Source organism: Ambystoma mexicanum, chromosome 2p, assembly GCF_040938575.1.
Source record: "Ambystoma mexicanum isolate Mex_15411 chromosome 2p, UKY_AmexF1_1, whole genome shotgun sequence".
Lineage (NCBI taxonomy): Eukaryota > Metazoa > Chordata > Amphibia > Caudata > Ambystomatidae > Ambystoma > Ambystoma mexicanum.
In genome coordinates this window covers 449,368,052-449,380,909 of record NC_090923.1, presented here as the reverse complement: position 1 = coordinate 449,380,909, position 12,858 = coordinate 449,368,052, and the positions used below count along the sequence as shown (strand labels likewise).

Genomic DNA, 12,858 nt, shown 5'->3' with positions numbered 1-12,858 from the left:
GAGAGGCCAAGAGGAAGACCATGCTCTCGGTCCCACTGTTGGACAACATCTGGGACGAGGGGCTGGCCCTCCTAAAGAACCCATCCTCGGCCCCTGCGAAAAGAGACCGGTACGAAAAGAAGTACCCGGTACCAGACTCGGCACCAATGTGCCTCAGAGCACAGCCGTCTCCGGACTCAGTGGTCTCCTCGGCTGCCAAGAAGAAATCCGCTGGGACGACGGTGTCGACTTCCACTTCCCCGCCGGACGGCGAGGGGAAGAAGCTGGATACCATGGGACATCGGGTTATTTCGCCAGCGGCGCCGACCATTAAGGGGGCCAACGCTCTCGCTATCGTGGCTCGCTATGATAGGGAGCTGTGGTTTAAAATTGCCCCCTCCTGGACTTCCTCCCAGATGACAAGAAGACAGAGGCCCTAGAAATCTTATAGGAAGGCGAGGTGGCTCCGGACCACGCCATTACAGTGGCCATGGACATCGCCGACACCGGCTTCCTCCAGATGGGCAACGGCGTTTGCCTTCGCCGGCGTGGCTAACTCAGGGCCACCAACTTCCGTCAGGACGTTCAGACAAGGGTACTGGACATGCCCTTCGACGGGAACAACTTGTTCAGGAAGGTAGCAGACGAGTCACTGCAGGCCATCAAAGCAGACACCGAGGTGGCCCGTGCCTTGGGCATGCTCCATCAATGACGGCCATCCTTTCGTCCCTCCGGAGGCAGGTCACAGGGTGCCTCCAAAGGATTCGGTGGCAGTTCTTCCTCATACCGTCAGGCTGCCCGCTCTTCATCGCAGGAAGCCTACAGAGGCCGCAACAAGGCTGGCGGACATCGTCGTCATCGCCAAGGGGCCTAAGGCAGTAAAGCCTCAGCGAAACAGGACTGAACTGGACGTGACGCCGAGCCCCCACCCGAGCACCCTGGTGGGAGGCCGGCTGCTGAACTTCATAGGTGCGTGGTAATCCATCTCCACCGACCGTTGGGTGCTGGATGTCCTGGCCCACGGGCACACTCTGGAGTTCCAAAGGAAGTGTACCTGTTTTCCACCCGTGGCCAGGAAAGAAAACCACATTCCTCAACTACTTCTAGAGGCTTGTACCGAAGAGGCTCTGGGGCTCTGGAGTATACTCACAGTACTTTCTTGTTCGAACGAAGAATGGCGGCTGGCGGGCCATCCTAGATTTCCGCCGCCTCAACAAATACTTAAAATCCCAGGAATTCCGGATGGTCACCCTCCGGCACGTGCTGGGACAGCTGGAAGAAGGGGACTTCCTGTCGTCGCTGGACCTGGAGTATGCCTACTTCCACATCCCCATTCACAAGGGGCACCGAAAGTTTCTGCACTTCGTGGTCCAAGGACGGCACTACCAGTTCAGGGCCATCCCCTTCGGTCTGAAGTCGGCCCCAAGGGTCTTCACCAAGCACCTGGCGCCGGTGGCGTTGCGGCTGCACCTGCAGGGGATCCACGTCTACCCCTATCTGGACAATTGGCTCATCTGAGCGAAGTCAGAGGAACTCGCCGTCGAACACACAGCGAGGATGACCCGCCTGATCACGGAATTGGGGTTCTCGATAAACTATGCGAAGTCCTGCTTGGAGCCATCGCAGGACGCCCAGTTCCTGGGAGCCAGACTCAATACAGTAGCCTAGCCGTGCCGTCGGAGGACAGGATAAAGGCCATCCTGGGCAAGGTACAATGGCTGTTGGCTATGAAGGTCACCAGGGTGAGGTCCATCAAGTCCCTGCTCAGAATGATGTCATCATGCATCTGCCTCGTTCGGCTGTGCAGACTGCGGATGCGGCTGCTGCAGGAGTTTCTTCATGCCCGTTGGATGCAGGCAGAGGGAAGCTTTGAGGACAGGATCACCCTCAACGAGGCATTCCGTCGGGGCGATTCTATGGTGGGAGAATCTGCGCACATCTAGCGGCGAGTATGGCCTTCCAGACTCGACACATCAGGAGACAGTGACAATCGACACCTCTCTGCAGGGATGGGGCGCACACACCGGAAATCACCACGCAAGAGGCCTTTGGCTCCCGGAAGAGAAGTCGTTGCACATCAACGTCCTGGAGCTCTGGGCCGTGTTTTGGGCCCTCAAGTCATTCCTTCTGTCCCTCAAGGGAAGGTGGTGCGGGTCTTCACTGACAATGCCACAACGATGTTCTACATTTGGAAGCAGGGGGGCACCAGATCCCCTGCTCTCTCCAAGGAAGTGCAGGACCTATGGCACTGGGCCGTCGCTCAAAGGATGTTCCTGGTACCCTTTCATCTGGCAGGAGTGAAGAACACCGTCGCTGACTCACTCAGCAGGGAGCTGCGCTCTTGCCACCAGTGGGAACTTCGGCAGGATCAGGTGGACCTACTGTTTCGACGATGGGGCCAACCCCAGACCCATCTGTTTGCGACGGCGATGAACACCAAGTGCTGGAGGTTCGCAAGCAGGTCTCCCCAGCCGGGGAGCATGGGGAATATGTTCTCATTCCCCTGGGATGGCCTGTTTCTCTATGCGTTCCCACTGTTGCCGTTGCGCCTACAACTCATCAGCCAACTCAGACGGTCCCAGTGCAGGATGATCCTCGTCGCACTGGCGTGGCCGAGGCAGATATGGTACCCAGACCTTCTGGACTTGTCAGCGTCCCCTCCAGTCAAGCTTCCGGCAGATGCAGATCTTCTCGCCAGGGAAGGAGGCGCAATCCTGCACCACGACCCTTTGTCGCTGAACCTGCAGGCCTGGCTCCTGCAGCACTAGAATTTGGTGTATACGAGATCCCGGCGGACTGCAAGGAGGTGCTTGCCAAGGCCAGGGCTTCTTCGACTCTTAAGTGCGATGGACAGAAATGGAAGAGGTGCACCGTCTGGTGCCGTGCACAGAAGATAAACCCTCTACGGATTACGGCCCCTCAAGTGCTGCTGTACTTGCTGTCGCTGGTCAAGGCAAGGCTGGCACGTGCTGCTGTTCTTGCTGTCGCTGGCCAAGGCAAGGCTGGCACACGCTTCTATCAAGATCCATCTGGCAGCTATCTCCCGCTACACCAGAACTCTGGGGCGATCGTCGCTGTGGTCGCATCACCTGGTTAAGGAGTTCATGAAAGGACATTTCTGCTTGTTCCCGCTGGTGAAGGCTCCAGCCCTGGCATGGGAGCTCAGTGTGGTGCTGATTAGGCTCATGGGTCCTTGTTCGAGCCTCTGCATTCGGCACCTCTGAAATTCCTGTTGTGGATGATGGCATTCCTTGTGGCCATTACCTCCGCACGATAAGTGGAAGAGATCCAGGCCGTCTCCTGTAAGCCTCCGTACTTGAGTGTGTGTATGTGTGCATGCGTGCGTTCATGCGTGCATTAGTGCGTACGTGCCTCCATCCGTCCGTCCATCCGTCCGTCCTTGAGGTTCATGCCAGGCATTGATGTGGATATATTCCATGTTGTTGGTAAGGAGCTGTAATTCCATATTGCTGGGGTTCAGACTGAGGTAGGAACTAGATTGTCTAGTTCTAGGTGAGGCAGGACTGGAATTGGTGGATGTCTTGAATGGATGATATTTTCAGCAAGAGTTGTGTATCATCTGTGTAAACCTGGGTGTGGGTGCTGTGGCGGTGAGGATAATTGCCAGGGGTACAACATACCCATGGTAATTAGAGAGTCCTACTACCCACCCATGTCAAAGGAAGAACCCTTAACTGGGTAGCAGACCTTAATTGCACTACTACTATAACCTTGATTGGACCATTTCCTACTTACTCTCAACCTGCAAGACTGCACACCCCCTACCCAGACTAATGCTATGGCTCCTTCTATTCCAACCAGAAATAAGAATATTATTGTAGATAACCTCAGGCCTTTTCTTGAACCGTTGCTTAACCCTCAACCTCTTTATGATCCAGCAGAGCCTGCAGAGCTTTATAATAAGACAATCACCAATGGACTGGATTCCATTGCACCCTTAAAAATATGCAAAAGCAAACCTCTTGTTCATGTGAACACATGGTTCACCCCTGAACTCAATGACTTAAGAAAAGAAAAACGAAATGTGAAGCCACCTGGAGAAATAACCCATACGTGTTAAATAAAGACTACCTCGCAAAAGTCTCAGCCAACTATATAAAGAAATGTTAACAGCCAAACGTGATACCTATAACACACAGATCGCTAAATCTGCATCCAGCACAAGAGAACTGTTCACTATTCTCAGAGAACTTGAGTCACCTATCCCCCTCCCTGAGACACTGACGAATAAAATCACGATGTTTCAAAACAAAATCGTTAATAAAAAACTAAAACTACCCCCGCAAGACAACCCCAAGAAACAAAGCCCCAACCTCCCTAAACCAATGCAGTGCTTTAAATTCACCCCATGAAGTAAAAAACATCATAGCCTCACTTAAACCATCAAACTCCCAGGGGGATGCCTGCCCAGCTACTGTCATCAAGGAAGCAGAAAGCTTACTTGTTCCCTTTATTACGTCTTTAAACAATCCCTCCTTCCATACCTGCTCTGTTCCCTCCATCCTGAAGAACTTATGGGTGCTCCCTCCTTCTAAAAAAGCCATCTCTCGACCCCACTGTACTGACCAATTTTAGGCTAATCACAACTGTACCATTCTTGTTAAAGATTATAGACAACGCTGCCTATAATCACATATGAAATTATCTAGAGACTAACAATTTATTAGGCCTCCGCCAATCAGGGTTCAGACCACAACACGGTACAGAAACAGCCCAGATTGATCTAAAAATCCAAATCGATGACCTGAAGGATAAAGGAACTTCTGCCCTCTTGCTCCTGTTGGATCTATCGGCTGCCTTCGATCTAGTTGATCATAAGGTTCTGTGCAAACTTCTCTCTACAACAGCACATTTTTTAACAGAAGCAACAGACTGGATTAACTCTTTCTTAAACAATAGGACCATGAGAGTCTTCTATGCCTCGGCTGCTGCCGACCCGATCGCTATAACCTGCACAGTCCCTCAGGGATCATGCATATCGTCTACCATGTATAATGCATTTACCAAACCACTGTTTCACGATCTGGATCATCTCGGTGTTACCTACACCAACTATGCCGATGACACCCAGATCCTTATACCACTGGCAGGTGATTACGATAAAGACCTGGCCCTTGTGAATAGAATTTATCTCATCATCCAGGTATGGATGGCCACACACAGCCTATGCCTAAATGATGAGAAAACCGAGTTGCTTATTCTAGCCACTCCCATCAACTTTGTCAAACTAGGCGATAAATGCTGATCCTTTAACATTGATGGAAATATCATTATGGTGGCGAACAAAGTAAAGACCCTAGGTTTTTACCTCGACTACTTGAATCTGTGCATACAGGAGAGCGCAACAGCATGGTCTACGACCTACACCTGTAAGCTCATTTGTGCCTGCAAACCCTTCCTTTTCACAAAAAGCTGTATTTTAGCCTTAGTATTTTCCAAAATCGACTATTGTATTGTAACGCACTATACCTAGGCATCAACAAATGTATCATTATGCAAATACATATCCTGCAGAACAATGCACTTAGATCAGCTCTGAGTATTCCTCGCAGACAACATATAACATAAATAAAACAGCATCGCTCACTCATAAATGTCCCAATAATGCTGCCCCTCAGTATCTTATGGATACATTCTCCAAAACCTGCTATGCGTGACCAGCTAGATCTTCGACCTCTGGTTGTCTCCAAATACCCAGATACAAACTCAAGAAAGCGGGAGGCAACAGCTTCACAGTTCTGGCCGCCCAACTATGGAACTCACTACCCATGACATTAAGAGCTAACCAATCCTTCCACAAGTTTAAGAAGGATATGAAGAGCTGGATTATCTCAAATGATGCACCCTACTAACCCATGTATCGCACTTAACCTGATCCTGGTACATTATCATTTGACCCTCCTGCCGGGTCCGTATATACCATGTCTACCTCACCTTCCCACACTTGTACATAACCTTTTTTGCAAATGACTTTATTATCCTCTGTAATTGACCCTACCTCCTGCACTGTCTAATGTATACCAACTGTATGTAACGTTCAAACTGTGTAACCACGTTTATGGACATGCACATAACCGTTCTGTAAATGACCCTGCTGTCTATCCTCTGTAACTGACTCTATTTCCTGCACTGTTTATTGTATATCAATTGTATGTAACGATCAAACTCTGTAACTATGATAACGCATATTTTTGTAATGCGGTCACATACCCCAGGGTGTGGCACACACTATAAATAGATAAAAAACAAACAAACCATGTAGAGTTTGAAGCTCATGGATGAGGATGGGGACTCCACAGGTGATGGGTAGAGCCAGTGATTTATTCACCTGAAAAAAAGGGTTGTTGTTTTTGAAAACATACCCAAGTGTTAAGTTGTCGAATCATTCAGGGAGTGATATAAATTTATAAAAGGGAACCTCTTCATTTAGAACAAATCTATCTGAAGAAATACACTGTAATCATCAAATAAAGGGCAACATAGCTCCATGGCCTTTAACCAGGAAGCAGTGAACCGGTCAAGGATAGATAATCCTTCCCTCACAGCTTTATCAATATAGCGGTTGAATCGTATACTTAAATAAATCACAGGTATATTTACATTGACCTTTTTTAATTATTTGTTTTCTTTTTCATAGCCCAAACTTTTGTCTCGGGAATTGTTGGACCTAGTGGCATCTTACTTCAACTTAAAAGAAAAAGAATATTTTGGGATTACATTTGTAGATGATATGTAAGTATTGTTTATTTATGTCAGTACAAAAACCTGCTAATAATATGTTGAAGTTATTCATCACTGATTGCAAGTCTCTGCAGGCAACTTAGCTGTCCTTTTGCAGCTCAGTTCTTTCACCAAAGGTTTGATGAGGCCTCGCTGAGGTCCAGAGATTCTTTGTCTACATGGACGTGTGTTCCCTGTGCCCATTGGTAGGCTCATTCACCGGATATGAACAAATCTGCCTTGGTGAAGTTGAACAGTTTGGATCCACTTTGGGAACTTTCTGGTGGATTCTACTGCTCCACAATTCTCAAATGTGGACAAGTGAATGTCCGTGGGCATTTGAGAACTCGCGGGAAGAAGCCATGTGAATGGCATTTCCAGTGGTTTTCCATATGCCAGCTGACAATTCCCTTATTCCTTCTGCTGTGCAAAGAAGAGGCTGCATGGCAGGGAAAAAAATGAAATAGCCTTTCGTTCTGTTTACCTTACTCTGGAGTGATCTTGCAGAACCCTTGATGCACCCATCATCTCCTCCCTCTGGAAAACCATTTGAGAGGTCGAACATCACACCACTAATGCTTTTGCACAGAAACTGCACCAGTTACAGGGCGATGCAGGATCTTCTAAAGTAGGCTGCATTGTTATGACAGTTCTGCTGTGAGCAGAATTATCATGCTTAACCGTCTACTCGACTCCCTGCATGGTACACACCGCCAGGCACCTGCGCCCTGGAGAATGGGCAGCTGCGAGACGCAAATGCGAGGGTCGAAGTGTCCTGTTATTCTGTGGTAAATACTACACTCACCCCTGCCACTTGGCTTTCTATGAAATATGTTCTGTTCAAATTCCGTTCTCATTTATAACATTTGCTTACTCTGCTTACTGTACGTTTATATTGTTACCCTTCCTGTGTGTGGGCGGGCAGAGGTTGTACTATCATATCATATGTCAATCTACCCTAGCTCTCACATCTGTTAGAGCCACCACAGGAATGCTGAAAACAGCTCAATCAGAGAAAAAACACAGATATTTTGAAAGGGTGTTGTGTCTTTTGCAAAATAAGCTTTTAAAAGGGGGCATTATTTAATTGTAATAATATTGTGAAGTGGACCTGGTAATGTTCATTTCTAATGATCACTTCAGTATGTGATCACAGTGTCAAAACATACAAAAACAATATAAATTAATTTCTGATATAAGATATTCTTTCCAAGGTAGATAGTTTGGTACACTGCGATTGTACTCTTTATGAGAACAGGAACGTAGACAAATAGCACCAATGCGGGTTCCTGTCTTCTTTGTATACAATCAAAGACCATTTTGTGAACATAAGACTAACCACAGATGTTTATATTTAACAGATATGTATGTGATAAAAAAGGTTTGTATATTTGAGTCACTAAGTACAAAAAAATGTACACTGGGCTTGGTGCTCATTAAATTTCTTTGCAAACACCCCTTTTGCGCACCTTTTAAAGTCGCATGAACTTTAGGTGTGAAAACAGCAATACGTGTACAATAGACATCAGTGGCTCATCCATAATGGGTGACAGGGCTACTCTAACATGAAAATATGTGTAACCAACGAACCAAATATACTAATTCTGTCAGCCTAAGAATTTGACCATAAGGATAGAATGCCTGTGGTATCTGTCCATCAATTGGGTTTCTAGCGCTGTTTTGCCTCTTGTTTCTGTAGAAGTTTAGTATATGAGAGTTTGGGTCTCAGTGTAAGCATGCCTTAATGCACAGACATCTTTAGAAAAATATTGATTGATATTCGGTGTGTAATTACAGTGCCAGTGCTTGAATTATTGGGTAAAGCCTTCATGAATGTGTACTTACAGTACAAATAATGGGATGTTTGGGCAACGTCATCATGAGTGAATACTTGGAGTGCCAATACCGGCATCTATCTGGGGAAGGACTCCCTAACGAAGGGGTGGGAAAATCCTCTGTTGTTGGTGACCTGGCATTTAATTGACTTTTTCATGTGTTCATCTTCAGAACCAAGTGTAAACGGTGTGACTTTTTACTTATTTTTCAAATAACGTGTTCTGTAAAATGCACCATTTCAAAACAGTATTTAAAAAGGATACACGGGGTAATTACCCTCCCCCACCTGACATCTAGTTTTTTTGAAAGGTGCTGCTCCATTGACTTTCTTCTATTAGCAGAACACTGTCTGTGGGGCACTAACGTAACATGCAAAAAGGTGTATGGCCAGGGCACTTCAAAACTATGGGTAATTATGGGCAATGATTATGGCCAATGACCCAAAGTATTCGAAAGCAAACCAAGAACAATGCTGAGCTATTCATTGAAATATATTAAATGTGTGCAGAGCTTCCTTCTAAAGTAATTTGCACGTTCCAGCAAGCAGAGCATTAAGTGGCTGCAGTCTTGTGGATAGGAGGTATACTAACGCTATTCTTTGTATTGTTGAAAGCACCGGTAAATATGCTGGTGAATACGCTTTCTACTATTTCTATCAGTGGATTTGCATTCTGCTCACTTGGTTGAAAGGGTTTAAAAACTCCCTTGTAGCACATCAGCACGCGCGTCCCAGCAAGTGGAACATAGGGTGGCTTCAGTCCTGTCGAGAGGCGTACTGACGCTGCTGTTTGTGTTAGTGAAAGCGCTGATGAATACGCTTGTCAATACGCTTTCTACTATTTCTATCAGTGGATTTGCATTCTGCTTACCTGGTTGAAAGGGTTTAAAAACACTCTCATAGCACATCAGCGCGTGTACCAGCAAGTTGAACATTAATCGGCTGCAGTCTTGCAGCTTGCAGCTCGGCTGGGAGCAGGTAGGCATGTATTTCTTTTTTTTAATTTTGGGAGTAGCAAAACTTTGGTTCTCAATTAACAATTTTAGTCATTTTGTTGGTCCTTTTGACATAGTAATCAGCAAATATGCCCAGTAAACAATTACAATCTGCAGCATAAAATTACAAAAATTGAATCCAAAACTATGGTGACAGTGGTGACTAACGAAACACCTGATACATATTGTAATAACAAAACTGGTAGGCCTTCAACACATTTGCCATGTTGCAGTAATCAAGGTGGCAAAAAGAACACTTAATGGGAAGGGCCTCAATTGACCTCGGTTGAAACGAGGCATAATACTGCCAGTGAACCCCCAAGCGTGATACAAGTCAACTCCCAAAGACTTCCAGCTTCCCCTAACGTGTGTGTGGTGACAAATTAGACTAATGAGTCGAGTAATACAATTCCCGCCAACTATGCGTCTGCAGAACTGCAGGCATCGATGACGTCAATGCAATTTGCCATGAAAATCCTACTAAAACTATGTGGGAAGATTCATGAAGAGGTCATGGCTGTTAGGCCGAACAATCAGGGGGACTGTACTGATGATAGATGTCATGGTGAACTAATAGCTTCTGCTGCAGCTCATACTGTACCTGACCCACTGTAAATGTGGCAATTGCTTTACAGCCAATTACTGTTGCAGCCCAAGCAATTGGTAATGGTGATGACATTGTGTCTCCACATAGGTTTATCTTACGCGTAAGCATAGGAAGCAGATGAAAAGGCAGCTTGAACGCAGTTCTATCAATAAACGTGCTAGCTGTGTCGCTACCTGTCTCCAAATTGTCAAAGAAGGGCAGAAAAAGAGCCCATCGCAAGAAGAGAGTGGCAATTGAAACCCCTCGCACATGGACTAGTTGGTTGCGAAGCAGATGTGAGGAGTGACCAAATGAATAACAATTAGAATACTGAAACGGAATGTGACAATAGTTGTATATCTGGAGACGATCTATGCTTTACAACTGTGCGTCAGGAAACTGTAGCTGCTTTTCAACCAGTGTCATCAGAATGACAAGCATTCATTAGAATCTAACCAAGTCACAGTAAAAACGAAAAGTGGTGCTGTATTCACCATAAGGTGGCTACATCAGAGGGTTATGAAAAAAACGTTTAAATTGCTCTGATTTATTGAACATGTTACGTCAAATTCCACTGCTGTGTGTCCTCGAAAGCACAGATTTCCATTTTGTGGAGCCTTTAGACTGCACTAATCATAATGTTTCTCGTTTACATTGCACCATTGTAGAAGCTGCAAATATGATATGCGTGTATATGGCGAAGATCCCAAAACTTGGTTATGAACTAGATGTCGAAGAGTTTGAAGGTTTTGGATGATAATACCAAAATCCACAATTTCTTGCATGCTTAAAAATCTCTAGAGGAGAGGTTGTTTTAAATGGCTCCATTAATCTTACACAGGGGGATCTTCAAGTGGTACTAAAATGGCTATTGGAAGCTCTAACAGTGAAGGACTCATTGCAGCCTTGAAATTGCTTGGTATTCACTTGGAACACATGGGACTTCACACACGTATTACATAAGTCTCGTTCATTGGGTATCTTGCAGAGTGACAAAATGTTTCTAATTAAGGAGAGCTGGTTATCTATGCACCTATATATTGATGGTTATCAAGCTTTTAAAAAAACTAGCGAAGCAGGGCGCTATGGGTAACTCTTATAGGTGCTTAATCATGGGGGTTAAGAATTACATGAGTGCAATGATAATTGATACCCCTAGTGAGGAACAGAGTGTGTTGGCGGTAGAAACCAGCTTTCCTGGTAGCAATCAAAGGTTACTTATATTAAATATGTACAATCCCCTGGGTGGAACGGTCACTGAAACTATTTTTAAAATAATTTCTGATCTAATGGACAATTGTGACGGAAAATTATTTTGTGATACTTGGTGGGGATTTGAATGCTCGCTTTATTAGTTTGGAGGATAGTATGGTGACTGAGTATGTCAGCAGAAAAGGTGTGTTGAAACATGATGTAGCAAAAGGCATGGCATTTTGTGAAGTGACCTTTTGAAAGATTGAGGACTAATTAGGACTGATGAGTGAGGGAAAGGGGATCATCCTGGACAGTTTACATGGGCTAGTAGCCAGAAAGTTGCGGCTCTTGTTTACTTATTTGTCAATCATGGCCTACTATCCTATGTGCATAGTATGAATATTGATAAAAGCAAAAATAATAATTACTTTGTATTTTGTCTGTAAGGGTAGGAAATGAATTGGCAATGTTGTGGTTAACCATTGGGGAAATAGAATATGTTGGTCTTAAAAGAGTCTGGACTTAGCCAGCAATCTTTTCTCTGATATGACCCTAGATAGGTTGGGTCAGTTCAGCAGCTTGTAGATAAAATGGAAGAATGGTTTAATGCTTCTCATGAAAACATCGTCAGAAGCATCTTCAGTGCAGCGTGGCTTGATGGTGCAGGGTGCTTTCCATTAGTATTCCAGCTCTGATGCTTCCTGAGGTGCATGAAGGCAAGCAATGGATGGTGTCCTGTGGCTTCTTTTCCATCACCTTCTGAGACGTGAGGAAAACGATAGACAGAGTTTGTCCGGCTCCCTGAGGCACACCGAAACGGCAGGCGGACAGATTTTTGTGGGTCCGGCTCTGACGCACAATGAGATGCGAGGAATGAAAGGAAGAGGGTGCTCTGTGGCTCGGTAGCTGCAATATTTCTGGGCCCAGTGAGCTTGTTAAGGATTCAGATTCCCAGGTGTCTGTTGAAGCGCTGTTGGACTGTTGTATAGTTGACTGTTTGAAAGATTCTTATTTAATCGATGTACTGACGTTTTTGGTAACTTGGTGAATTTCTTTATGTTCTCCTGGTATTGAGGGAACACCAGATAGGCAAAATAGTCTCTTATCAATCAACAATGGAACATTTGGAGACAGCTACTGTGAAGCCTTCCCTACAGTATCCAGCAGGAATGATGGAGGGAAGAGACGAACAAACTCACCTCTTCGACCAGATTAGCTCAACGCAATGGCTGCAAATCAAGGAATGGATAATCAAGGAAAGTAATTAATGTAAACATATCACAGACTTTTGCACTTGGGTAGATATTATAGACAAGCTTGCAATACAATTCCAGCTGGCCAAAGTAGATAAATCCTGCCAATTGGATCAGTACATTGATAAGAATAATCAGAGCTCTCAAAGTGTAATAAATCAGATCTCTTAAACAACCCAATGAAATCTGAGATACCCTGCGCTCACAGGCATAAATCAACCCTTAGTGGATGGGAAGGGCATAAACATCAGGGATACTAGGGACAGCTCTTGCCAG

General features: G+C 45.5%; 1 protein-coding gene across 3 annotated transcripts in view; it reads left to right on the top strand.

The window, feature by feature from the left end:
• The window catches only part of FRMD4B (FERM domain containing 4B), a 1,720,334-nt gene that overhangs the window by 985,778 nt on the left and 721,698 nt on the right, over positions 1 to 12,858 (top strand). For all 3 annotated transcript variants that reach the window (XM_069643814.1, XM_069643813.1, XM_069643812.1), the window contains one exon: positions 6,638 to 6,732. In XM_069643814.1, coding sequence (XP_069499915.1) covers positions 6,638 to 6,732 — 95 coding nt within the window. The remainder of the gene's footprint in view (positions 1 to 6,637; positions 6,733 to 12,858) is intronic.